Source organism: Phlebotomus papatasi, chromosome 3, assembly GCF_024763615.1.
Source record: "Phlebotomus papatasi isolate M1 chromosome 3, Ppap_2.1, whole genome shotgun sequence".
NCBI classification, from domain to species: Eukaryota; Metazoa; Arthropoda; class Insecta; order Diptera; family Psychodidae; genus Phlebotomus; species Phlebotomus papatasi.
The window spans coordinates 55,780,339-55,807,952 of record NC_077224.1 but is presented as its reverse complement, the minus strand read 5'-3'; the positions used below and the strand labels follow the sequence as shown (position 1 = coordinate 55,807,952).

The 27,614-nt window shown below is 32.6% G+C and overlaps 2 protein-coding genes across 2 annotated transcripts; both read left to right on the top strand.

The window, feature by feature from the left end:
- The first annotated feature begins 19,644 nt into the window (after positions 1-19,644).
- On the top strand, positions 19,645-20,922 carry LOC129806319 (alpha-tocopherol transfer protein-like). Its single transcript, XM_055854813.1, has 2 exons — positions 19,645-20,409; positions 20,485-20,922. Exons 1-2 carry the CDS (start codon positions 19,723-19,725, stop codon positions 20,737-20,739), a joined length of 942 nt encoding a protein of 313 aa, XP_055710788.1. The 5' UTR covers positions 19,645-19,722; the 3' UTR covers positions 20,740-20,922.
- Positions 20,923-22,960: 2,038 nt separating this feature from the next.
- On the top strand, positions 22,961-26,244 carry LOC129805778 (clavesin-2-like). The gene is made up of 2 exons (XM_055853916.1): positions 22,961-23,838; positions 23,902-26,244. The coding sequence occupies exons 1-2, from the start codon at positions 23,146-23,148 to the stop codon at positions 24,154-24,156; spliced, it is 948 nt and encodes a 315-aa protein (XP_055709891.1). The 5' UTR covers positions 22,961-23,145; the 3' UTR covers positions 24,157-26,244.
- Positions 26,245-27,614: the final 1,370 nt, after the last annotated feature.

The following is a 27,614-nucleotide window of genomic DNA, read 5'->3' as shown; positions in this document are numbered from 1 at the left end:
AGTTTTGTTTGTACAAATGCAAAAATTTTGGAAATTAAATTGATAGAGTACTAATAATTTCTTTTTTATATATAGGGGAAGGCTTTCAGGCTTCGCACATACTTTGGCTACAATCTCATCATATTTTTTTTCCATATTTCTTTAGAGAATCTGATATCATGGCAATACATTTTAATAGCCAGTCTTAATTGACATATTTCCTGAAAAAATAAGATTATTTATTTTAGAAACAAGGGGAAAATATGGAATTTTCGAAGCCAGAATATGTGCGAAGCCTGAAAGCACTTCCTGATACCAAATTCGATTTGACTATTTGGAGAAAGTTTTACAAATGTGTCAAGAAACTTTTGGCCGATGAAAAATGAGCAAACTTTTGGAAAACACTTACTTTTGATATGAAACTAAATCAATTAATTTTTTTGAAACACATACACTGAGAGAAATCCGAAAAGTTAAAATAACATTACGAAAATGTTAATTTTATCCTGCAGTATTGATCCCAAATCGGTGTAAATATTACCCTTTTTAAGTGTATTTAGGGCTAAAGTTATCCTTTTTCATGTTAATTTTACCCTTAAAAAGGTGCAAAATTAACATTAAAAATGTTGACATATTTTTACACCTAAAAAGTGTTAAAGTTATGAGGAAAAAAAGTTAATCGCACCCTCTTTTTTTCTCAGTGTAGGTAACATAAAAGGGTCACAGGCAACTAGTTTGCAAAAAGAAATTTTAAAACGTAATTTTTTCTATCATTTTTTTCCCTCTGCCTCATCAGGTGCAAAAATATAAATTTGTGATTCACACGTACACGGCAGTCTTACTAATACTAATGCTGTCAAAAATTCACTTCCACTAGTAAAACGACACAATGTTTTATATAGAGGGTAGGCCTAAACTAGCCCTACTTTTCCGACTATAGTAGGCCTACTATTCCTATTACAATTTATCTAGTATTGCATAACATTTGTTCCGGTCGGGTGGTTTCTCGAACATACATGAGGCAACAAACTTTTGATACCTACTGCATAACTCAAAACTCATAAGGTAAATTAAGCTAATTCAAAATCTGCGCCAAATGGAAATTTTTCACTACTCCAAATGGAAACGTCATTGTTTTCATGATAAATACAGTACTAAATTATTATAATTTATATATTTTCTATACCACAGTTTCATTATTTAGTTAATTTTGCTCAAATAAAGCGAAAATCCATTCATATTCACAAATTTTAATTTGTTAATTTCTCAGAAAAATTAAAAGTGGTCCTTTTCACCATAGAATTTTTCATCGATCGACCATGTTTTCTAATGAAAAACACAATGCAATGTGGTGATTATTGTTTATTCATTTCGTTTAACATATATGTCATATTTCTGGTTAATTTTAGTTAAATTAAGTGCTAATCTTTATTGTTAACGGTACGTGAACTTTTCAAATGAAATAATTACCTTATTTTGTGAACAATAAGGGTTTTCCTGTAGTGTCTGCAAATGCTTCAATACACAGTAAAAAAAAATTACAATGATAATTGTAGGTTTGTTTTTTTTACCACTATTATTCTTGTAAAGTTACTCAAATTATGTATTTGAGCAGAAGGAGTAATCTGAAAATGCGTAATTTAAATTTCATGTAATCGTAAACTGTGTAATCAATTAAATGATGAAATATTGTACTTTTTAAGTAATGTTCTGTTGCTAGTGCGAAAATAGAGAGAATACTGTAACGGAAGTGGTTTTTTTACGTCTCACGGTATCGAATTTCACGAATTATTAGCGAATAATTATACAGCTGTTGTGCATTTTGTTACAGATTTCGTGTAACATTACACAGTTTTCAGGAAAAATGTGTAGAAATTACATGAATGTGTACCAGTACACACAATTACACGTTTAATGTAAAATTTACAACGAAAATTATGGTAAAGCAGCCAAACATTTTTTACTGTGTAGGAAACCCTGAAAATATGATTTTTTTTAGAGGGATTTTCTTATTGTTTTAGATGGGAAAGGAGAAAAGACCAGGAATAAGAACAAATCCTTCACACAGGAGCAACTCAACAAAGGTTTTGGAAGCCTTTCGTCGGTGTTTCACTTACACTGTTTGTCTCCAATTAGAAACTTTCCCTTGTCTCCATTTGGATTAATATGTTTCCAATAGAAGCATTTTACGCTCGCGTATTTTTCTTGTATTTAAGGAGTTTTCAAATTATAACTAAAGAATTTTCACTAAACAGTAACATTCTAGAAGAGTCAAGGAGCAAATTTATGTAATTCTCTTCAGAAAAACTATGAACTTAATGTGTTGAATCTTCTGTCAAAGTTAAATCGTCTGGAATTGGTTTTGAATTAGGACAATTATACCTTACCTACTGCATAATTCTATCTGTAGAGTTCAAACAATAATATCTCGGTGTTTAAAACTACCTCATGATTGCTACTGCTGCAGTTATTTCTATTCTGGACCCAGCCTAATTTAATTTATATAGTCCACCCAAACCCAAAAGATGTCTACTCTTTTACTGTTGTTTGTCAACTTTTAAACCCCATAAGTAAAATTTAAAAGAAAGTTGCTCTTTGCAAGTTCCTTTATAATTCCATTTTCATAGGTATTTTGGTATGCTGTAAACCCTTTCACCCTTTTCAATTTTAACTCTCGCCTTTTAACATTTATGGATGGAGGGTATAATACTGTAATTAAATTTTATTAATTTCTCTAAATTGCTTTCAATTTCCTGACCAAATTTCGTTCGTCAAAATGGAATTTAGCACTTGAAAATTCACAGATAGATAATTACAGCAATTGACCATTTCCTCACCCTTCATCTGTCGACATTAATTTAATTGCAGAGAACTTAAGTTCACCAGCAAAAAGCTCCTAGTATCCTTTTATCAAAATGGTGTGGAAAATCACTCTTGCGGTGGTGTTAAAAAAGGGTATAAGAAAAAACCGGTGAGTTTTGTTTATGGCAGACGTAAAAAGAAAAGTTGATGGTGTAACAATATGTCTGGGGAAATTACAAATAAAATATCTGAGGGACACCACTTGCAGACAGCAAACATTTTCTACATTTCCAGAGCTTGGTGTTTTCTGTAGGAGACACATAAAAAATTGATGGCAAAATGAAAGGATTGCTGTTGGGTATAACTTAAGGCTTGCTTTCTTGGCCTCTCTTTCGTGGAAGCCACGAGGAGTAACTTGTGAGAGGGATGGAGTGAATTTTTCCAGGAAATGTGTCAATAATGAAAGTTTAAAAGTGCTAAGGAAAATGATAAATCGACAAATACTTTAGGGGTGTTACTAAGAAGAAACAACTTTCACTTTTCGAGGTTAGATCACTTGAATGGGTGAATGTGGCGTAATTAATTGCGACCATTGCCATTGATCATTCAAGAGGAATGCGAATATGACGAGGAAAAGCCTAAAGCTTTGGACACTCTATCCATACAGAATGAGTAGATGCGAAATGATAAATGACCAGTAGATTGGCCAATTTGTAAACGCCATCGTGAATGGTACCCATTTTTCTCCCCATCACTCCCTAAACCTCTTGACCACCCCTTTTTTGGGAAATTCTGCATCGAACTTTTCACGTTATACTATCAAAATTCCCAAGCATACAAAACACTAAAAAGTGGATTATTCAATAATAACTCAACGCTTTTTTTTTTCAAACTATCCCCAATTTTTTCACATTCTCTTCATTCTTTTATTCACTTGAAATTTTAAGAGTACTCTATGGTCGACAAATTGTATATTCATTGTTGTACTTCAATGAAGATTACATCAAATATTTAGCCAAGCATTGTGAAAAATACTGAAAAACTTTTTCACCATTCCATTGAAAATATATTATTTCACTCATGTGAAAATGTTCTGGTAATTTTATATAATTTCATCGCTTTGGGATTTTCAATTGAATTTTGTGTGTACAGAGAATCACCATTCATGGTAAATACACGAGACATATCAAATTGTATGTATATAGAATGGTATTTTCCATTTTTACGAAGGTTTTAGATAGCTCTGTAGAAGGTTTTAGTAAAATTTGAAAATTCGATTCCTTATAGGGAAAACTGACGCACCACCACACAGGGAAAGCTCCGAATACAACCATTTTTTGCTTTTAGAACTCAAAGAGAGAGCAGTTATATTATCTAATTTTTTCCGACTTGTGACACGGCTAGAGGCCAAACGGTAAGAGATATCGAATTCCAGCCTTCGACGACCCCCTCCCCATGAGTCAATATTATCTATAGTAATTAGGACAGGCTTTTTTCTTTTTGTCCTAGCCTCTTCTGCCCCTCCAAAATCATGTTTTCTGGTTTATTTTGAAAACAGCTCCTAGATTTTTTTTTTCATTTTTAAATATGTTGAGGTAGTAAAGGCAAGTATTTCATCCATAGGCATCAATGTTCAAATACAAAAAAATTGCTATATTGAATTTTCGAAGCTCAAAGTTAGTCACTTTGGAGGACTTATTTTTGAACTGATTTACTTAAATTTGAGAACTCGAAATTGATGTATTTTTCTCTAATTTACTTTTTTATTAGTCTGTATGTTTTTTTACTTATGGTGGACATTCTAAAAAGTGTTTTTCTTGCAATTATTTATTTCAGAACGTTTTTTGTTTTAAATTATGATTAAATTTAATTGATACACTCAGAAAAATAATCGAGTAAAACTTATTAGAATCGATGTTAAATTGACTCTTTTTCGTTGTGATTTTCGATTAACTATATTTTAGAGTTGATTTTACTTCTATTTAGGTGTAATATTCGGAAGAGTTATTTTAACTTTTTTGTCCTAAAATTTACATGACAAAATAAATAAATGAATAATTCATAATAAGTGAATAATTCTTTTTAAGACTGAAAATAATTCGTTTTAAGAGTTAAAATAACTCATTTCAAGAGTTAAAAAAAAAACAAATCTTTTTTTAGAGTTAATATAACTCTTTCAAATCCTAAAATGTATAGATCTTACAATTTTATGTTTTTTTTTTATTTCATCATTTTCTTTATGATTATTTTCTTGACATTTCCTTATGTTCCGAGCGAAATGTCTCCATGAAACACTGTTAGGCATATTTCTAGTTTATGTTCCATATGAACTTTGTCACACGAAAATCTTCTTGACTGAAGTATATTCTTAAAATAAAAACACTTAGCATATACTTCAGTCCAGATGAAATTTTACATAGAAAAAGAGTAACAATTACATCGATATCCGACGAGTTGATTCAACTCGCACGAAGTGTTGTTTCAGCTCTATTTACTGAAATTTAAAACGAAAAAGAGTAACAATTACATCGATATTCTTAGAGTTAATTCAACTCTACCATAGAGTTGTTTTAACTTTTTAGGTTTTTTCTTAGTGTAGTAAAGTGGTATCTACTCAAAAGGCATGTGAAAAGATAATACAGTAGACTCTCGCTCAATCGGTTCTTTTTCATTTGGGCGCAAAATTTTGTTAACAATTTTCACGTTTAATTATGAATCTAATTTGCTCAAATTCGTTGTAGTTCTTCCTATTTTATCCTGAGTCTTTATAATTGAACGCTTTTTGTGGAATTTACAAAGGCTTTGACGCTCAAATCTATCGATAAACCGGATGACATTTTGCCCTAAATGCCCATTTGAGAGAGAATCTACTGTATACGGAGAGTTTTTTTCTTATGAGTTCGATCATTAAGCAGGGACGTGTTGCCGTTTTTACTTAGATCAGAAAACGAGATGTATATAAATTTATTCATAGATATTATAGGGATGCTTGTCTTATGAAGAAATCATCAACATAGTCACAGTGATACAATATCACGAATTTGTGGTCATTTAGGGTTTCATTATTAAAATAAAAAAAAAAATAAATTAATCAAAATGTCAATAAATCATTTCTTTTTAAAGTGTTTTAGAATAGTAATGGGTTATTAACAGAAAATAAATTTTAAATTGTTGTAAAGTATTACAATTTTTTCTTGCCTGCCTAGGTATACTCTGACCTGTTTTTTCAAGAATTGTGTGACTCAAGACTGTCTACTAAAATCATTAAAACATATTGCTATTAGATCACATTTATTAAAAGAATATGGGAAAAAATTAAAGTGTTAGAAGCCAGAGTAGGGGAAAGTGACCATGCTTGATACGATCCAAGCTTGATAATAACTATTTTTTTCCTATGTTAATCAATAGTTATGACTCATCGCAATATATTTCAATAGCTTGTGCTAAGCCTCACATTTCCTAAAAAAAATTAGGATCCTAGCTCTTTTTTCCTAGTTTCAGGAAGCAAAAATCAAAAATAGGCCCAAAACTGTAATTTCGATACATGATATTTCATAAGTATTTCTTAATTAATGTCGCTGTACAGAAAAACTACTATCATAGGCACATAGAGGGTTCATCAGTGCTAATATTTATGTAAAAATAGTTTTAATTGATGGACACTGTTTTTGTGGGTGGTAACAAATTCATAAAATCTACTTGTGTCCATCCTATATTCTAAGAAGGGTCCATGAATGATAATTTTAATGTGGCAACTATATCATTAGATATGATTATTTCATAATTACGCATATTGCAATCCGCCAATTTTATCGACAATTGACATAATCTTCAACCCTGTTGCCTGAATTTTAAGGTTGCAGAATGACATTTTCATGGACTCAAAGTGAATAAATGGTTTTCGCTAGCGCCCTAATGTCATAAAAACATGGCTTAGAAAAATTACATAAAAGTGATTTTAAAACTAATAACCAGTCATATAAACGATTTAAGCAGATAGATTAGAGTTCCGTCTAAATATTGATGTGCAATTTTTTGTATCTGGTGAATTTTTTGCAGTGAAAATGGGCCTCCGAATTGTCGAATCAATTATTATACAGGAAAGCCCCGGACCCAACTTGTATAAAAATCGCTACTGAATTTCCATTTTCTTCTTGAGGAAAATCTAAGGATTTCCAGGAACTATTTGAGGTTGGCTTATGAACCTAATTAGTGAGACATTTTTTTGTCATAGTGCAAGAATCGCTTCGGTTTGTGTGTTAATCAGAAAATAATCACAAACCTTGGACATCATTTTACAGTATCAAGCATGGTCACTTTCCCCTATGTGTGAAGCCTGAATGCCTTCCTTTACCAGTGTGGTTAATATTTCTGAGCCATTTTATTACAAAGGAAAATCTTTTTCTGGACACGCCTTACTCTAACCTTTGTCATACTACAAACATAATAAACAAAATAAATATGTACTGTCCACTTTATCGCAAATAAAAACGTTTTTGTGATTTTTTGGCGGTTTTTTATTTCATAATCAACAAACACCGTGATATAATTCAACGTAAAGTCTATCCAATAAAAAAATAGAGGTGGAATTTTAAAAAGTATTTCTGTTGCACAAAATCCACTCGTAAAATTCCATTGACAGTTGCTAAACCATAAAATTATGTGATTCAAAAAATGAACCAACAAATCTGTGTACGCAGAATACAGATATATTTCAATTTATTTTTACTACGAGTTTTTTTCATGTTTTTTCTTGCGCAGATATGTTTTTTTAAATAAAGCCGTTCATTTAAATATTTTCTGGTTTGTTTGTTCAATTTTTCAACATTCCAACTCATAGTAGATTCATCCTAAGCCAAAACCATTCAATATCTAAATGAATTGGTGGAATTCCCACATTCTTCTTTCTGTCCCCGGAACTAGAGAAGGTGGAAATAAATTTTATCTCATTTTGTTGAAAACTTTCACAATAAATTCATAAATCTCACCTATATGTGGTGTCTTTTCAGTGCTATTTTCAGCAGCAAAATGGGCGAGCATAGTGTGTTTGGAAAGTCATTAGAGAATCGACTTCTGCAATTAAAATTAATCATGTGACATAAATAATAAAGTTTTGCAGAATTTCAAGAATATATTTCTATCCATGGTTATTTGTGCATCGGTAATTGAGAAAAATATGTTTGGTGTAGTTTCTATTAATTAATATAAATTCTGAGAATTTTTAATTGCTTGACATTGATGTTTGAAAATAAAACAGCAAAAGTTCCATATTTTGTATTATATCGATGAGGATACTTTTGCAAAATGTAATGCAACGTATTAGTACTTTTTTTGACCGGTATACTAATCCAAATATAATTGAATATTATACCCTTTCAGAAGTTATTGCTAAATAAATTTAGGGGAAGGCTTTCAGGCTTTGCACAAACTCAGGCTTCGAACACTATTTTTCCCACATTCCTTTAATGAATCTCAGTCTATGGAAATGTATTTTAATAGCTAGTCTTAAATCACTTAGGGGAAAGTGCCCATGCTTGATACCATTGGAAGCTTCGTAATGACTAAATTTTTCCTATGTTTCTCAATAAACGTGACTCCGCAATATATTTTAAAAACTAGCCACTTTCCCATAGTTTTTAAAATATGATTGCGATGAATCACATATATATTGTGAAACATAGAAAATTTAGTCATTACGAAGCTTCCAATGGTATCAAGCATGGGCACTTTCCCCTATTTCCTAAAAAAAATAGATCGGGTTCATTAAAATGAGTGTTTGAAGCCATAGTGTGTTGAAAATCTGAAAGCCGTCCCCTATTAACCCTCTAACGGTATTTTCTTTAATATGCGGAAAAAAGTTCTAAACCAATGTTTTCTGGGATAATTGATCAAATAAAGTTGAAAAAACCATCCATTCTTCATTATCGCTTTTAGTTTAGGCGCTAGATGAGAAAATATAATTTTTTTTGAAACTCTTTTTGCTTCTAAAATTCACATTTTTAGTTTTTTCAATTTTTTTTAAATAAAATGTACAAAGTAGAATGACATATCTTTCAGTAAAAAAATAAATTTATTTTAGTCAGGTAACTTTTATTTTTATGGAAATTGGAAATGAGTTTTTTTGCACAAATATTTTTTGTTGCTTTTTCTCTGACCTGTCACACAAAACTGGGAATAGCAACAAAACGAAGAGTCAAAATGGGTTCAAACTTTCAAGAGATGTTTATAAGAGATAAGACTATTACCGAGGACACTATAGTACTTTTAAATAAATAAAACCTTTATAGTCGCTGTAAATGTGATTTTTGTGAAGACCGCCTGGAGGCGGTCTTACCCGTTAGAGGGTTAAATTTCTATGTTAAAAGAGATTATTGCGGTACTTTAGTGACAAAGCACTTTCAAAAAAATAATAATAATTTTGAGAGTGCGCCTTGCTCTGCAAATTCTAAAATAAGACAAATAGAACAAATAGTACTTACGATGTAAATTTTAGTAAGTTTGTCGTTAGGGCTTAGGCACCCCTAAGTCCCTTGAAAGTCATTTGACTAAAAGTTGTGAGTTGTTAAGTAGGAATACGACGTCAGGCTTTGTAACCGAGGATGTATGCGATGATTTTCAGCATGATTGTTGTATAATTAAAAAAATGCCAATGCTTCTCCTACACAGAAAATTAAATTTTAAGTACAAAAATTCGGTCATATTGAACGCAGATGAAATTTTGCTGAATTGCTGAATAAAAAGGCAAAAATTTGTGTATTAAAATTTCTCTCTAAATTTGAATTTAAGATTTGCTTCTCTAAATATTCGCTGCTCAGCGTGTTAAATCGTAAGCAAAAAAAGCAAAGAACACATATCACGATACAAATACATTACAATATAATCGTAAAGCATATCATAATGGTCACTGTAACATCAATAAATAAATAATTAGAATTAATAAATTTACATAATTTTCTTTGAAATCACATTAGAGGGAAATGGGATATCTTTGAATTTTGGTACCTCTGAAACTGGGCTTTTTCGTCTATTTGTTCATGGAACTGGATCTTTATTATGATATAATTTAAATTCAGAAATAAATTGTGAAGCTAAATTGCATTATTATAAGGTTTATTTTTGGTAGATTACTGACGACACTTTAGCATAAGAAGGTCAAGGAGATGAACTCCCTCCGGATGTGTCAGGGGTGCAATCCTTTCAGGACAGGAAAACACAAACTTCTTTGCCAAAGCTTTCGACTCTTCAACGCGCCTTCCTCAGTGGTCAAATCTGTGATTTGTCTCTGAAACCTTGTCCACACTGTCTATCCACTATTTCAATTGAGGATTTACAGGGAAACTTGGGAATTCGTCGCGGGTACTCCTTCTTGGACATTGTTGGCCTCAGAGGAAGACCACATTGTTGACCACAGAAGAAAACACGTTGAAGCGTCGAAAGCTTTGGCAAAAAATTTTGTTTTCCTGTCCTGAAAGGATTGCATCCCCTAACGCATCCGGAGGGAGTTCATCTCCTTGACCTTCTTATTATAAGGTTTAGTTTCATTTAAAAATAACCGAAAAATTCCCAATTTTAAAGGTGCTGTAATTTAAAGGTACCTTACTTCTCCCTAGTTTTACTCATCAAGCAGTAACTCAATTCTGGGAACTTAAGCCAGTCTGACCAGAGGCCAGACTGTTGCCTCCGGGAACTTAATATAACCTCTTATCTCATTGCCCTAAGGCCCAGAACACAGAGCTCGATACTCCTCTTTCCGTGGTTTGATCAAGACTGTCCCCTTCACCACATGAACACTCTTTTTTTGGTCTCACTCTAATGAGGGGAATCAACTCGCGAATTTTAAATCATCACATGGCATGGGGCGAATTTTAAATCATCCCAATCATCATGGCCGTTGCATATTATATAGAAGAACTGACATTTACAAGAGAACCCACAGGGAAGCCGTGGAACAAGTGGAACTCATGGTGAATTCAGGGAACCCATGGGGAACTCCAGAAACTCGGAAACTCATACATTTTTTCAGGTAACTCACGGGGAACTTAGGGAATCCATATATTTTTTGGGAGAACCAGGAAGTCGAGCCACTCTAGTTGCTTGTTCAACCTATGTTACTCATTAAACCTACGTAGCATTAAGGACATTCAAAAGATGTCTTCATGACACAACTACAATGTTAGGTTCTTTGAAATAAGAAGTACCTAAGAATAAGAATATTAGTTTCAATATTATGTTCAATATGATGAATCTTTACGGTATCACTGTACTCAGGCCTTTATTTGGGCTCGTTATGCAGCCCCAATTCAAAAGTTCCAATATTTTAAAGAACAAATCTTAACTATTATCATTCCAATAATATTTTGTAAGATTAAGGATAATATTTGACAAGTCACGATAAACCTTTGAATATCTATAAATGTACTAGTACTATAAAAAGGATAAAACTTGTAAATTTTCTTTAATAGATTTTACTGAGATAAAGATATTTGTGAGAAAGTTTCTTTTGTTGAAAGAATGGAAAAGAATCCTCTACATTGAGATTTCACAGTGATTTGGATAAAGAGAAAAAAGAAACATTGTACAAATGTTGAGAATTGCCACGAGTTTTGGTGATTTTGTGGTTAGTTCTTATCCTATTTTCTTTATTTTCTCAAACTTGCTGATTTGTTGAGATTTTCTCACCATTTTCTCTCGGTTTCTTACTCTAAAAATCACATCAGCAATTGATTTATAGATTTCTTTTAGGTCACTCCCACCAGATCCGAATTTTATGCTATTTATTTCTAGAAACCAGCTTGGAATTTATTCAAGAAAAATTTGTCCTGGGGGATTTCAAACATGCTCCATGGAATAATAACGCGTACCATGTGAAAAATATCATATCTGCCATTCAAATGATGACGAAATGAAGAAAGAAACTATATATACCGCATAAGAAAGCACAATCAGAAAACATAGAAATTTTTGCACAAATATGCGGTTTCTCAATTGCTTTCCCCTGCCATCCAAGATGTTGAATTATACATAAACATACATGAAGTAGCTGGGTTCGGCAAATAAACCACATTGAATCCATATCAATTTGCCAAGAGAATACATATTGGTGGTTGAGAACAAAATAGGAATTTTTTGAATTACTCCGCAACATGAGGGAAAATTTGATTTTCCATAAAAATATTTTTCCATCATGTTCTTCCTACTGTGCATGTGAATTGACTCAGTCCTTCCATATGTAAAATGTGTGTTTTTATCGTTTTCCAATTTTTCAATAAATCTACTGGAAGTTTTTTTTTTTATGTGTTGATGTTTGTTAAAAGTTGCACCTGAAATTATTCAAATAGTGCAAAATTATACTGTTACTTTTCTCAAAAGACCAAAATAAGCTTCGTTGTACAGGACTTGAAAAGTTCTTAGTAAGATATAACACGATATACTTCTTCAACTGGTGAATGTTTAATGTATAATCCGAAAATAGTCTTTCATGTGGAAAAGACATAATTTTCTTCGAAAATTCTGTCTGCTGAAAATAGCAAAAACCCGTCCTTACAAATTTTCAGAAAGTAGGGGAACTTGGGGCAAAATCCAACTACAGTTCAAAAAGAGTCAAAAGGAGCAAAGCCTAGGCTTTGCGAAATGCTCGAACTCGTGACTTAAATGCTGTATCTTAAAAGTACTTTCGCATTATTTACTGTTTACCGGTTCTCAACCGATCAATAAATTACTCCAAAGATCCCACAAGATAGTTTTAAGAGTAAAAAAAATGATTTTCGGATAAAAATTACTTATCGATTCATAACCGGTTCACAACCGATTTGAACCATTTTATAAATCAATCAAAACATTCTCCAAAATACTTTAGGAATAATAAAATTGAATTGAGTATAAAACTTAGTTATCCGTTTGTAACCGATTCAGTATTAACAAAAATTCCAAGACCTTTTCAACGAGCCCAAACGTGCTGCCAGTTGAAAAAATTCAGTTGAGAAATACGCTCTCTTGAGCCTTCTAAACTTTTTATTTTGAAAAGCCCTTATTAGTTCTTTAGTTATTAATTTTCCTGGATAATTTCTGGATATTATTTAAAACATTTTCCAAAAAATATGGTCTTGGAATAGAAGGTGTTAAGGGGCAATATGAAGCGTGTTAATGATCCCAGGATCGACATAGGGGGGTGTCCACCAAAGGTACCAAATTTCTACCTCTATTCGTTTGGGCTCTAGGAAGGATAGCGACTGGACGGACAGACAGACAAACGTACAGACAGCGTCAAAAAATCTCACCTTCAGATTTGCAAAATTCTACCAAAATTCGACCCCTTAAGAAGGTTTCCCAAATTAGAACCCCAAGACTTAGCTGTTTTTCGCGATTTTTTTTGGAGGAGAAGGAAACGACCAAGCTTTATGAAATTTTGGGTATATTTAATAAAAAAATGTGTCTTGTGATAAAATAAAATTTTATCACAAGACAGATTTTGCCTCACTTTCCCCTACTTAAATTATTCAGTGAATAATTTTAAAATGAAAACTTCTTGTTCCCATGAACGTTCAACAACAAGTATGACAAATAAACATTAATACCTATATATTGAGGTTGTTAAAAAGTGTTTCTTGGCTTGAAATAATTCGAAAGAGATCTGCAAATGTTATTGCATTATAATTGAATAAAGCAACATGACTAAAAGTGAGGTTTTTCAACCTAATTGAAGATGGTAAAATGAGGTATATAAAATTTTCGCCGGAGAATTGAGATGTAAAATTTTCAGGGTATTATGAAAGTATTAAAACTTTGCCCTGCGTATTATCATGATGTTGAATGGGAAGTAGATCGTCGAAAGGCATCGTATATATAATGGACTTAATATTTTCTGTCTGAGAAAGAAACCTCTGAAGTGATGGATACGCATAGAATAATCATAATTGAAATTTAACATTTAAGCTTCTTTAATGAAACTTTCAAATTAGTCTTATATCTGATTTTATAGCAGGTTTCCGATGCAGTTTTTTTTTATATTGAAATAAAATCAAGTTTGAAAACTCTTTCTCGTTACTTAGAGTTTTGGAGGATTTATTACAATTCTTAGGTAAGATTGAAATTTCACTGTAATATTCTCTTTCAGTTTCGGTTTAAGGATTGTGTCGACAGTGATACATATAATTCACGATAAAAATGTAAAATAAAGAAACCATAATTTGTGAATAAAACTTTTTTGCAGACAGAATTTCATAGTTCTCGAGAACATTACACTAATGCTTCATTTACATGATGCAAGAATTCACAATCAAAAATGCATAAAGCGAAATACAGCAATATTTGCAGAGGATTATGTATTTTTGCACAGATAATTTGCAATTTTTGTGATATAAAGAATATTGTAGTTCCCAAATCTTTTTTTCTGTTTCTTTCAAATTTTCACCATTAAGTAGTAGGGGAAAGTGCCCATGCTTTGAAGAATCTCAAACTTTAGAATGCCTAATTTATTCCTATGTTTTATAATAAATGTAACTCATCTCTTCCGTATTTTAAAAACTAAACGAAAGTGTCCTGTTTTTAAAATATATTGCGGATTTGTATTTATTCAGAAACATAGGAAAAATTTAGTAATTGTATAGCTTGGGACCGTGCAAAGCATGGGCACTTTCCCCTAATAATAATAACTTACTTGTTACAACTGCAGATGACTGTTTTTTTCTAAATTCTATGATCTCTGTGTCCCAATTTCTTATGAAGCTATAGGGGAAAGTGCCTATGCTTTGCACAATTTTATAATAACCACATTTTAGGTGTGAAATCACACCTATTATAATCCTCGGATTTTCTCAAAGTGCTCGGATCGAGCTGAAATTCACAGGGTATATGTTTTGAACATATGCTGAGCTTTTCGGGTCCGGCCGTAGTACGCAATATATCTGGTTTAGATAGAGATATCTTCATAATTTTTTTTAATATATCTGCGCGCGCATACAACGATTTCTGTGCTAATAGGGGTTCTTAACCGGTTTCACCTCGAGATCGAGGTGTGAGATTTTGAATTGTTTATTTTTATGTTGTAATACAGAAAATTTAGACCACCTTAAAAAAAGTTTAAGACATTCGTCGAGCCGTTCTCGAGATATTTGACTTTAAAGATTTCAAAAGAAAATTTGTTAATAGCGTCAGGCTGTTTTTAAAATATATTTTAGAGTCGCATTTATTCAAAAAGAGGAAAAATTTAGTCATTATAAAGCTTGGGATCGTGCAAAGCATGGGCACTTTCCCCTACTTATCCGGATTCAATGTGTAAAGATGGTACTTCCTCGATATTCTTTTTCAAACACCCGAATGTATTTCTTGTGAGAATATTTTGCCAGATGTATATGTCTGGGGTAGAGTGGTCTTCTCATTATGTTAGTACCTGTTTTATCTACCGGAAGATGTTTACTTGAAACAGATCTTTCACCGTTTAATGTGTAAAATCAATTTAAGGCTGTGGTGTCTTTCTGCAAATTATCTAAAATTTTCGCATACACACTCAAGAATATTTGGAATATTTCCTGGCATATATTAAACGTTTTTCTCTCACTTTTCCGATTTCGCGAAAGAAAACATAAACAATTTGTTCTGCGCTTTAGTCATCGCACGACCAATTTTGTAATTGATTCTTTTGCAGAATTCGGAATACTGAACAGATTGGACTATTTCAAAAGTAAGTCTGCAGTTTATTTTTGTCAATCTCACTTTACGTGAATACATTTGTAATTTTTTTTTCCTTTCAAATAAAAAGTATTATTCGAGATGCTAACATAAAATTGTATAGTAATTTTTAATTTTTTTTATAAATATTTACGTATTAATACATAATAATACATAATACATAATTATTAATTATGTTGCAATAAAATTCCCGATTCACGAGAATTCCCCGATTGAGGGAAAGCTCGCCAATGAAAATCTCTCAAAATGCAAGTTACATTATTTTTCATACTGCAAATTTGTACATGATTTCATGGCTTTGACTCATTCAAATCAATTTTCCATCTCATCAGTTTTTTGTCCATTGATCTAGCTTTATTGAATATTCCCAACAGTAATTGCTCTAATATATTTATTTCAATATTTTCCATTTTTCCAAATGTACTCATTTATTCGCTACAATGCAACCGAATTACTTCCGTTCTCTTGAACGTGGGTCACGATAAATAATCTACTAGGGATGTGGATACAACATTTTTTGTATATTGGATGTTTTTTTTCCTCTTGAAAATGCTAATAAGCTTTTTTATTTCCAAGTCATGTTGGTTAATCGAGTAGCAACAGAATCGTTAGTCGGAAAATGCAAACTTGTGTAACATTTTATGAAAAGCCGATGATAAAATTGCATAAGTTTTCAAGAGTTGTGATTATTTCATTCTAAAATTGATTTGGGAACTGCTCCAAATATCTTGAAATATTTAGGTGACACTAACTAAGATATGACTATAACTAATAATTGTGCTAAGAGGAGATTCGCTATATGAATTTCTTGCTGGCTTCAAAGATGATATCAATGCATAATAATATTAGCCACATCTATAATTCAACAACCCCAATAATAATGACCCAATAATTTATGTACGATGGCTCCCACAAGCTTTTATCCCATAAGTCATCATTAATCAAGGGGCAAACAACTTGTGATTCTGCGAGTTCTACCTATAAGAATACCGTGAATATATTGCTAATATTCAGCAAAATCGAATATTGTCTTCATTGCATATAAAATTGTAAATATTGATGCTAAGTGGTGAATATTCTATAGGTGTGGTATCTGATGGATTATATTGGATTCAGATATTCCGGTGTTCGTCAGAGGCAGCATTTTCCTCAATTAAAAACTCAAAATTTTACTCCAAAGCTTTCGACCCTTGGTATGGGTCTTCCTCAGAGTGGGTCAATTCAGAATTTTTTTTATAAATTGGGAAACATCTAACGTCTGCTAGTAGATCTAGCGATGATGTGTAGTTGTGACCAGAAGTTAGATGTTTTCCAGTTGATTAAAAAATTCTTAATTGACCTACAGAGGAAAACATATACCTAAAGTCGAAAGCTTTGGAGTAAAATTTTGAGTTTTTTAATCCCCAGGGCGAACACCGGAAGATCTGAATCTGAGTGGTGAAGTACTAACAATATTTCCTCGATATTTTTAAGTGATATTATTAAATATTTATTGAATATTGTGTTTATTCATGTTAATAGTGATTTGTTCAATTGACTTGAGGTCAGATTTGCCTTGAGAAATACGTTGGGGTATTTTCTAAGGGATTCACCAGTCAGTGATACTTCTTGCTTCGGAAAGGTTATTTGCTGTCTCGAAATTTTGTAAAGTTTTAGCTTTTGTGATGACTAGGTAGTATAAATGCCTAGAGAAACCAAAGAGCATCATCTCTACAAACGAGATGCAGTGAGAAAAACCTCAATAGGGCCAGGGAATGCGCGAATCCGCACGTACTTGGAGTGCCGAAGTCAACTCGCTTTATTGAACGGAAATTTTCCCGTCTCCTTGTGACATTCTACGGTTCTTCCTCATATACATGAAGAAGACTTGGTAAGATAGTTTTTTAAATGGAGAATAATGGGCATCCTATTGAGGCGGATTGTCTACCCAAAATTATAAAAGCAAATTGTTTAAAATTACGAGCAAGGTGTCCAAAATTACGGTCAAATTCTTCTCTACGTATCAATTAATTTTTAAAACGTATTAAGACTAATTTTATAAAAAAGCAAAGAGGATAAACAGCTAGTCGAGTTTTTAAACAACTGTTCTGAAAAGAGAATAACAAAAAGTTTAATTTGTATTAAAAATATTGCACTTTAAACTTAGGACATTGATGATTATAAGCACCCTATCAAAATTATAAGCACTTCCTCTATATGGAAAGATAATTTAGATAGACAAAATTTCCGTTTTGATATTCTTAAAAGATATCCAAAAATGTCCCGCGTTTTCCGGACAGTCCAAAATAGAAATATTTCCAAACAGAAATGATAGGAAACAAGGAAAAAATAATTAAAGTATTAGTTTAGTTTTCTAATTAAAGTTATAAGGGGCTTTTGATGACCTCAAGTCGCTGTCTCTCATATTTAGCCTCTAGTTTTGGTAACGGACGCACAGATAGACAAATAGTACGACATCATTTTCCAGAAATCGTTTAATTAACGAAAACATATAAAAAAAAATAATAGTAAGGGGAAGTGAGGCACCTTTGAATCTGAGGCAGTTTTGAAATTCGGATTTTTAACGAATTTGTAAATAAATTGAGCCTTATCGTGAATTTAGCTTCACAAAGAGATTGAGAATTTAAGTTACATTATGATATGGCTTAGTTCCATTTGAGCATAGGAGAAAAATCCCAATTTCAAAGCTGTCATACATTCAAAGGTACCCCAAGAAGTAAAATAGCTGCCTTATAGAACTGGGTATTAAACAAGTCTTTTAGTGCACTTTTAAAATACTTAAAGTGAAAATTTTCTATTGAAATTCCTATAGAAGCTCTTAAGTTCCTTAAAAGTGTGCCACTTTACTTATAGTAATCTCAGTGATGGAACCAAGAGCGTTATAAGCACATAAAAAGATTTTTGGTTCTATAGTGCCTTACTTAAGGAATTCTATAAGACTATATTAAGAAAAAATTGCTTCTTGGGACCCCACTTCCCCTCTATCGAATTTTGGGCATGTTGAATATAAACTCTAAAGTCTTGAGTTTGACATATTAATATTTTTAATACAAATTTCTTTTTACTTTGTTCAGTAGTGTTGCTCGCAATATTGAAAAGTAATTTGCCATATTTCTTTTCTTAAAAATTATTCAAAATACACAGAAATTTAGAAAAAAAATAGATAATGGTTTGTATCTGCATCGCACATCAAATTTCTTGAAGTCACTTGCTTTTCTGGAACTCTTCCCAGGATTTTTCTACAGCATCTTGCTTATAGAGGCATTGATCTATAGTTTTTAAGCATTATATAAACTCTAAAAAAAAAGAATACTAAAAATTTATGAAATTTTTTAAAACAAAAGATATGTCCCATATTAAAAGCTGACAAAAATGTCGCACACTTCTTTTGAATTTTTTCATATTTAGTCTATACTATACTATTTATCAGGCACTCAGCCGCACCCTACTTTAATAGCTGCTTATTCTTGTGAATCAAGGTTGTTTAATTTATAGCCCAGTGAATATTTAGATAAATTGGCATTGTATAATTGTATAATTGACAATTTAGATAAATTGTAATTTATAAACAACCATCTCTTAAGAATGTTGAATTTTTAGGAGTGGATGGTACCACCCAGACGGTAAGACCGTCTTCAGACTAGAGGTTTAGCCCAGTTCCCGAGGGTCTCAAAACCTTAAACAGCAACCGATTTTATTGATTTCTCAAAATGTAATAGGTCATTTGCCCTTAATAAACCAATCCTATGCCAAAATTTTCCAAAAAATCTTGACTGATAAGATATTAGAGAAGTTAAGCCATATGGCTAAGCCTTAGGTCTGAAGCCCATATAAGTCTTGATCTCTTGATGTTTAACCTTTTTGTCGCAAATAAATAAATATAAGAAGTAAAATCAGTAATTCAATTTAATTTACTGCAGTTTAATAAACCACCGATTAATAAGATGATTTTCAGAATGTCTATTGGAGATTGCATGTCTCTTGTTAGTCCACTAATTGACGGAAATGACACAAAGTAGTATAATTTCTCCATTTATGATTAATGATCTTTGGATGATTGTGAGCTATGAATTGAGAGTTTAGTTGTAACCTTGGTTCTTCCACAGAGTTATCTAATCACAATGACTGCGATTAAAATTGAAGTGTCGTCGGTCTTCAGTCTTCAGTCAGTCTTCTTCTGACCGTGAATCTAAGTGTAGTTAGTTGCATATTTTGTGTGAAAATTCATTTTATAAAGCTTTTTAATTTATAATTATGAATACCGACAAGTATGAATGCAAATTGGATAGTGATCTTGCTGTTAAAGCTCGAAATGAACTTAGAGAAGATGAAAATCTACGATCCCAATCTCTCGATCAGCTGAGGGAGTGGATATCGAAACATCCGAAGATTAAGAGATGCCGAACAGATGCAAAGTTCCTAATGAGATTCCTCAGAACAAAGAAATTCTCAGTTCCAAACGCCTTGGAACTTCTTCAAAATTACTTGCAAACTCGCAAGAATCTTTCATATATCTTTGAATGTTTAGATCCTCAAGATCCCGATATTGATCGCTTAATCACCAATGGGATTATAACAATTCTCCCAGAGCCTGATGCTTTCGGATGTCCAGTTGTCCTTTTCCAAGCCGACAACTTCGATCCCAAGAGGAGTACAGTTCCTCATGCAATGAGATTGACTAATTTGATCTTTGAGATTTTGAGTGATGACGAAAGGTCACAAATTTGCGGGATAACACAAATCTTCGACTGTTCCTATATTTCCTTGGAACTTTTGGGACTCTTTAAAGTGACACATCTCAAAGAATTTGCTCAGTGCTGGCAGACAACCTTTCCACTCCGTCATCGAATTATTTACTTCGTTAATATGCCAACTTTTGCTATCGCGCTCTATAACATCTTCAAATCATTTCTCAGCGAAAAACTCCGGAATCGCCTTAAGGTATGTTACACTGAACTTGAGGTATGTTAAACAATACACTGGAGAGAAGTTCTTTTAAATCTTTTGAATACTTAGGTCGTCGATGGATGGGATATTGTTAGAAAAGATCTCGGCGAATCTGTCTTGCCTAGGGAATTTGGCGGGAAAATTCCCAATTCTGATGTGTTTGAGGCCTTCAAAAAGCGCGCTTATAAATACCGTGATGAAATTCTAACACTCAATGACTTTGACATTGAATCATCGGAGAATGAGGTGAATTTTGGAAATACACACGATGCCGATCTCGATTCTGCAATTGTTGGAAGCTTCAGGAAAATTGAAGTTGATTGAAGAAGGTTATTATGGACTGAAGTTCAAGGTAGTTTGACGATACACAAAACTTTTAGATAGGAGATATGTCCGAAATAGTAAATATTTCCTCACTGACTGGAAGGCGCTCACAAAATGTTTATTCTTGCACGAAATACGTGATCCAGTTGCAGAATTTTAAACAGAATCTAAAATATGTTTCACTATTAGCACTAATAAAATAATGTAAAATGAACATCAATCAATTTTAAAAAAGGAAAATCAAAATCTCACTGGCTACATTTTCAAAACCCATTCATTTCAATTTAAGTAATTGTAGGAAGTGCAGGCAGTGCAAAAAGTCTATAGAGTTTTGGACTGCTGGAATTGTGAAGGGTTCAAGCACCCTCCTGGTTTGTGGCCTGTGGAGTTGAAGCCAAAGCTCATCTTGACATACAAACACATATGGCAATATCTCTGCATTTGCGACCGTTACGCGAAATAATATAAAAATTGGGAACTGTTCCCCCTTTGGAAGTTACTGATCTCTGTGGAGGAATAAAGCTTTCAGTCTAAATAACTTGTCCCTATCGGCTCTGTGAGCTAAATAAAAGGAACTGGGCTTCAAATAGCCACATATAAAAAAGAGAACTTGCTATGCAGGTAGGTACAAGGGTACTCGATACAAATTTAAAAAATACCGATAGTGGTTCAAATGAAATTATTCGACCTCTAATATCTTCTTCTACTTAAACATAAACTTTATTTTAACTTAAATATAATGTTTAGCACAATTTAAAATAAAAAATCAAGGGATTTTGACCTTTGATCTTCTCCTCCTTTATTCATTGCCTAGGCAAGGAATAAAGGAGGAGAAGATCAAAGGTCAAAATCCCGTGTTTCAACTTCTTAAAAACTAATTCATTGGCCGAAAATCATTATATAAAAAATCAAGTTTCTATCTTTTAACATTTTTGGATATAATTTGCGTTTACACAGAAATTTTTGAGAAACATCAACAAATGTCATTAAATGGTATCAAGAGGAGCTTTAAATGCTTCTACAATGTATGTTTCCAAACCGATAAAATTTTTATTCCTTTAGGGGAAAGCGCGCTACCTTCGGACGATTCAAGCTTCGGACAATTCTATTTTTTCTCTACGTTCCTTATAGATTTCACCCATAGTTTTTTCTGAAAATTTGAAGCATTGGACTAGCTATTAGAATATAATATTGTAATGGGCCAAATCCATTTATAACACATTAAAAAAAGTAATTTTTGCGAAGCATAAATCGTCCGAAGGTAGTGCGCTTTCCCCTACGTTTCTGTCGAAAATTTATTTTTCGCTAAATTTACAAGAAACACGCTCTTTAAGTAATTTTCAAAAAGCTGAATTTGGCATATAGATTTCTTTCTTGTTTAGTTAAGGTTTAAAAGGTGAATTGGAGCAAGTGATCTGACCCAATGGACATTTTTTTTCAAAATTCAATAAAAATCAATAAAAAATAATTTGTCGTATTCAGTGTGAAAATAAACTGAGTTAAATGAACAAAGTGTTGTGTGTTGTTCACTCACCTTGATCATATGATATTATTTTTGTAATTCATTTGCTTTGTGGAATAAATTATAATACTTTTTCTTAAACACTTATAGCTTCAGTAAGAATACGTTTTATTGATTTAGGAAATAACCCCAAGATTATTCTTTGAGACTCCTTATTTGAAAATTCTTTTAATGAATTTATTTATTTTTCTTGCAATATTAATTTTCATTTTTGAGTTCTATAGTTTGTGGTATACATGTATCGCATACAGCAAAAAAAAGTTTTCAACCAGATTTTTGCCACAAAGATTGAGCACCTGAATTTCTTCTGAGCAAAGTGATTAATGGTTTTATGTCAATGATCTTTAATCTCAGTGTTTCGACTGAAATCTTGCCCAGAAGAATTGTCTTTAACCCATACAAAGTTAAAGCTTGACCTTTAAATTTTATTGGTATATTTTTTGATGTTAACATAAGAATTATCTAACAAAAAGATATTGATGTTTCAATTCTAAAATAGGTATCACCACAAAAGAATAATACCTAATATAGATAATTAAGTAACTTTTGAATTATTATTAGATAAACGATATGGGAATTGAAATATTAATTCTGAAGACCAATTAAATGGTGTAATTTTTTTGCTCATGAATTATTCGGAACAAGTATTCTTCCCCCATTATAACAATTCTCACAAATGTTGAAAGATGCGCGAAGCAATAAAAATAAAAGGCCTGGGCAATTTTAAAGCAATTTTTTCATCTTTCATTTCTTTGGCTGGTTAAACAGGTCTCAGTCTTCCATTTACGGCTGTTTGATTAACACCTCAAAAAGAGTTGAGTGCCGAAAAGTTGTGCAGTGGTCGATATATCTTTGTGGCATTAAATAAGAATCTTTCCTGAATTATGGAAGAGAAATACGATAGATATGAGTGCCAGTTAAGTGAGGAGTTGAAGAAAGAAGCTTGGAAAAATTTGCGTGAAGATGAAAATCTACGAGATCAGGCTCTCGATCAGTTCAGGGAGTGGATTAAGAAACATCCAAAGATCAAAAAGTGTCGAATGGATGCGAATTTTTTGATGAGATTTCTCAGAACAAAGAAATTTTCCGTGCCAGATGCATGCCAACTTCTCGAGAAATATCTCACAACTCGAAAAGTTCTTCCTGAACTCTTTGACAATCTCTGCCTGGATGATCCAGTCATTCATCATTTTATCTCATCTGGGAGTGTTATGGTGTTGCCGAAACCTGATAAACATGGACGTTTGGTAATCACTTTCGATCCTGAACACTATGACGTCAACAAGTACACCACTGTAGATGGCATTAGGGCTACAAACCTGATCCTCGAACTTGCAAGCCTCAATGAAAGAGCTCAAATCTGTGGGATTGCTCACGTGATGGATTGGGCAAAGCTTACACTACCCTTTATCGGAATGTGGACAGTTAATCAAATCAAGAATTTTACTCGATGCTGGCAGAAGACCTTCCCATTGCGTCATGGAGCTTTTTTCTTCGTTAATATGCCAGCTTTCTCTCTGGCATTCTCAAAGCTCGTTACTTCATGTCTCAGTGAAAAGCTTAGGGATCGCATTTACGTAAGCGATATCAGTGATTTTTGTTTTATCTTGCCAATAATCACCTGTTGATTTGTCTTTAAGATGGTGAAAAACTGGGAGAACGTTCACGATGATTTGGGGCGAGATGTTCTGCCTTCAGATTGCGGAGGAAAAATGTCACGTCAGGAAATGGCGAAAAAACTTATGGAATTGGCTGAGAAGCACCGCGAAGAAATTCTTGCCCTCAATGACTTCGATATTGAAGTATCAGACAGTGATCTCAACTTTGGCAACAGTTACGATGCTGATCTCGACTCAGCGATCGTGGGAAGTTTCAGAAAAATACAAGTTGATTGAAAATATGCATTTGTAATTTAAATTTCAATGATTTTTTTTTCAAAACAATTTCTGAAAATGCAAATTTTGCAGAAGGTTTAATGGATATTTCTTTATATTGATATTTTGTGGAATATTTGATATTAAATTTAAAGACTCAACAAATACAGAAAAGGGAATTATACTTTGGGGATGAGTCATATCGTCATGTTTTATAAAGCTAAGGAAATTTTTCTTTAGGAAAATCTATAATAAACTGTTAAATCAAATAGTTAAACTGCAGTATTTCTAATAAAACATTAAGCGAAGTTACTCTAATAAGCAGGAAACTAAACCTTGTAGTAACATTTCGTATTTTACATGTTCGTATTTCACAATTGATACTGCGGACACTTCGTATTCTAGGATATTTCGTATTTACCAAAATGTCCAATACGAACATATAAAATACGAAATATACGAAGATTCCGTAAACCGGAGGGCGGTGAGGGGGAAGAAAAAAGACGTCTTGAGATATTGTTTTATTTATCGGGGGTCATTCAAGACCGGAAGTTGATATCACTTACTGTTTAAGCTCCAGGATGGTGACAAGTTGAAAAAAAAGACGATTAATTTCTCTCTATTTGAGATCGAGCAGTAAAGTAGGGTAAATGTGCCAAATTCCGGCCAGCTTGCAATTTCGGCCACATTTTTGTTTATCGTATTTCCATAATTTTTTGGTTTTTGCATACTCTAGTGATTTTACAATGCAAAAAATAACAAAAAATGTCGTTTTGACGAACAAGATCATCTGAAAGAGACATTGGAAAAAATCCGGAAGGGAAAGGCACTATGAGAATTAAGGTGGCCGGAATAGGCCACCAATGCCATGTCTACATTTTTATTTATTTTGAAATGTATTAAATAAGAAAATAGAGAAAATGAAGACGATAGACTGTCTACAAGATTCCAAGCACCACTCCTTATTAAAAGAAATAACAAAAATCAATTTGTATTAAAAATATTACATTTTAAACTTAAGACTTTGGCGCTTGCATGCAACTATGCCAAAATTTGGCACACTTACCCTATAGGAATTAAGAAATTATAATTCGTATCATCACTTTAAGTCTCAGATAAGGTGTTAGGTCACATATGATCAGTTTTACTTGGTTTTACTTATTTTACTGACACAAATGGAATATTTTACTGACCCAAGATAATTTGTACAAAAATTAATGAATTAATTTAATAATTTAATTAAATTAATTAATTTTGTCCAAGAAAATAGATTCAGTTTATAGAAACGTGCTCTTAAAAGTTTGGATTTAATCTGTAAGGGAGTTCTCGTAATTACAACACAAAAAAGAAATCTATATTTTTTATTGGTTGAATAAATAAATAAACTATCTATGCAATAAAAATTTCAGAAGCCAATTAGAAGTACTTCCGAATATACACAGACGAAAGCAACTTTATTTAAGCACTATAACTATACAGCAATGTTGGCATGGTTTGCAAGAGTAAACCTTCAAACAACGCAAATTTTCTCTTTGTTTGCAAAGAACTAGTTCGTCATTTCTTAACCATAAGATAGATAAGTATTAAGATAATGAAACGAGATGAGAAATGGTAAGTCAGCTCTTTGCAAACAAAGAGAAAATTGGCATCTTTTGAAGGTTCACTTTGTGCGAACCATGCCTACATTTCCCTATATGAAATGAATCTGTACCAGAAATTTCAAGAAGCTTGATCGTTTCCTTTTCCGCCAAAAATTGCGAAAACAGATAATTTTTTGTGTTCCTATTTTGGAGAGCCCCCTTAATAAATCGTTTCGGATTTCGGTCTGAGTCCATGAAAACGAGTCTCAGAAGAAAAATTTACAATAAGATTTGACCACTGATGAAGGCTTGGAGACCGAGTCGAAAGCTCTGAGATAATTGATGTGTTTCCCTGAGTGATTGTAGTTTCCCGACGATTTCCGGAATCTTCTACCATTGAATCGTTTGATCAGTTTATTCCCACAACAAAAAATTTTAGTTCTAGATTTATTTCTTTCCTTGCAAGAAAAAGTATTGTTTATAATTTAAAATAAAAATTGAGAAAATAAATTGAATTATTTTGGGTTTATTGTTCTATCGTATTTTTTTCTGACAGTACATTCCACTGTATTGTTGTACATTCTAATATACCTGTACAAAACCTGAATTTTAAGCGTAGATTTGTAAGATTACAAGTAGATAATTTCTTTTGAATGGAAAAGCTCAATAAAGAATGTTGTAGAAGCCGGAACTTCTATTTCTATAAGTCTTGCAACGAACGAAACTAAGCAGAGCGTGAAAGGAAAGGGACAGATAATCCTAACCGGCTTATGTAGGTGAGATTCTTAACGTGAGCTAACTCGGAGTGCATGCAAATTCGATTTGGAGCTGAAGTTGGGAGACGCCATTCAGTTATCTTGAATCAAATTAGTGAAATTATACAAATTTTGTATTTAAACCAAAATATCAAGGATTTGGATGAACTGAAAGAAAAGTGATATATGGGTGAAATGTAGATCAGAATGTTCTCTATAATTTTCCCATAGAACATGATCTCATCGATTACTCAGAAGCCAAGATAAGCGAGGTTTTTTGTTTCTTAACTCGTTTTTTTTTCATCCAGAGTGCCCCAAGTAGTCATTTGTTGAACTTCAACTATATCAAAGAATTGTTGTCTTTTGTGGGACTTTACATTTAAAATCCTATTTTAAGTGTCTTGGTGGAGTAGAGGCAGTCAAATTGGCATCTGAGTGATTTCAAAGCGTTATTATGGGAAAAATCAATTTTTTCACACTTAAACGGCAAAATCGGAGTGATAGCGTAGTTTGAGCGGAAAATGATGTATGAACGAAATGTAGAGACAAATGTACTCTACAATTATGTCGAAGTAATCATCAAAATAGGTTCAGCGACAGTCGAGATAATTGAGGTTATGTGATATTGAAATTGGTTTTTCGACTGTGGCGCCCCTGGTGTTGGTCCCACGAAGTTCAAATATTTTAGAAAGTTGTAGCATTTGGTGAGATCTTTCGTTTAAGCCCTCATTCATCAAAATCGGTCACATAGAACCGGAGATATGATTTTTTGAATTTCGTGAACTTTGACCCCTCATATCTCCGGTTCTATTGAAACCACAGCGCACTTACGCACCATTTTGGAAACGTCCTGGACTGGGCTACAACATACTAAAATTTCATTAACTTGCACAATGCCGTTTTTGAGAAAAGTGACTTTGAATTTCGATGAATTTTGACGCTATCACAGCGCCACCTATGTGGACTTTTGGAACATCCATCTGAAAGTGCTCATCGAGACGAAACCAAAAAGGTAAAATTTAGGTCGCTATGTTAATTAGAACCGGAGATAGAGGCCGGTCAATATTCGAACTTTGACCCCTTATAGCTTGGGTCAGGGGTTATGGATCGACTTAAGGTTTTTTTTGTTTGATAGGTATAATCA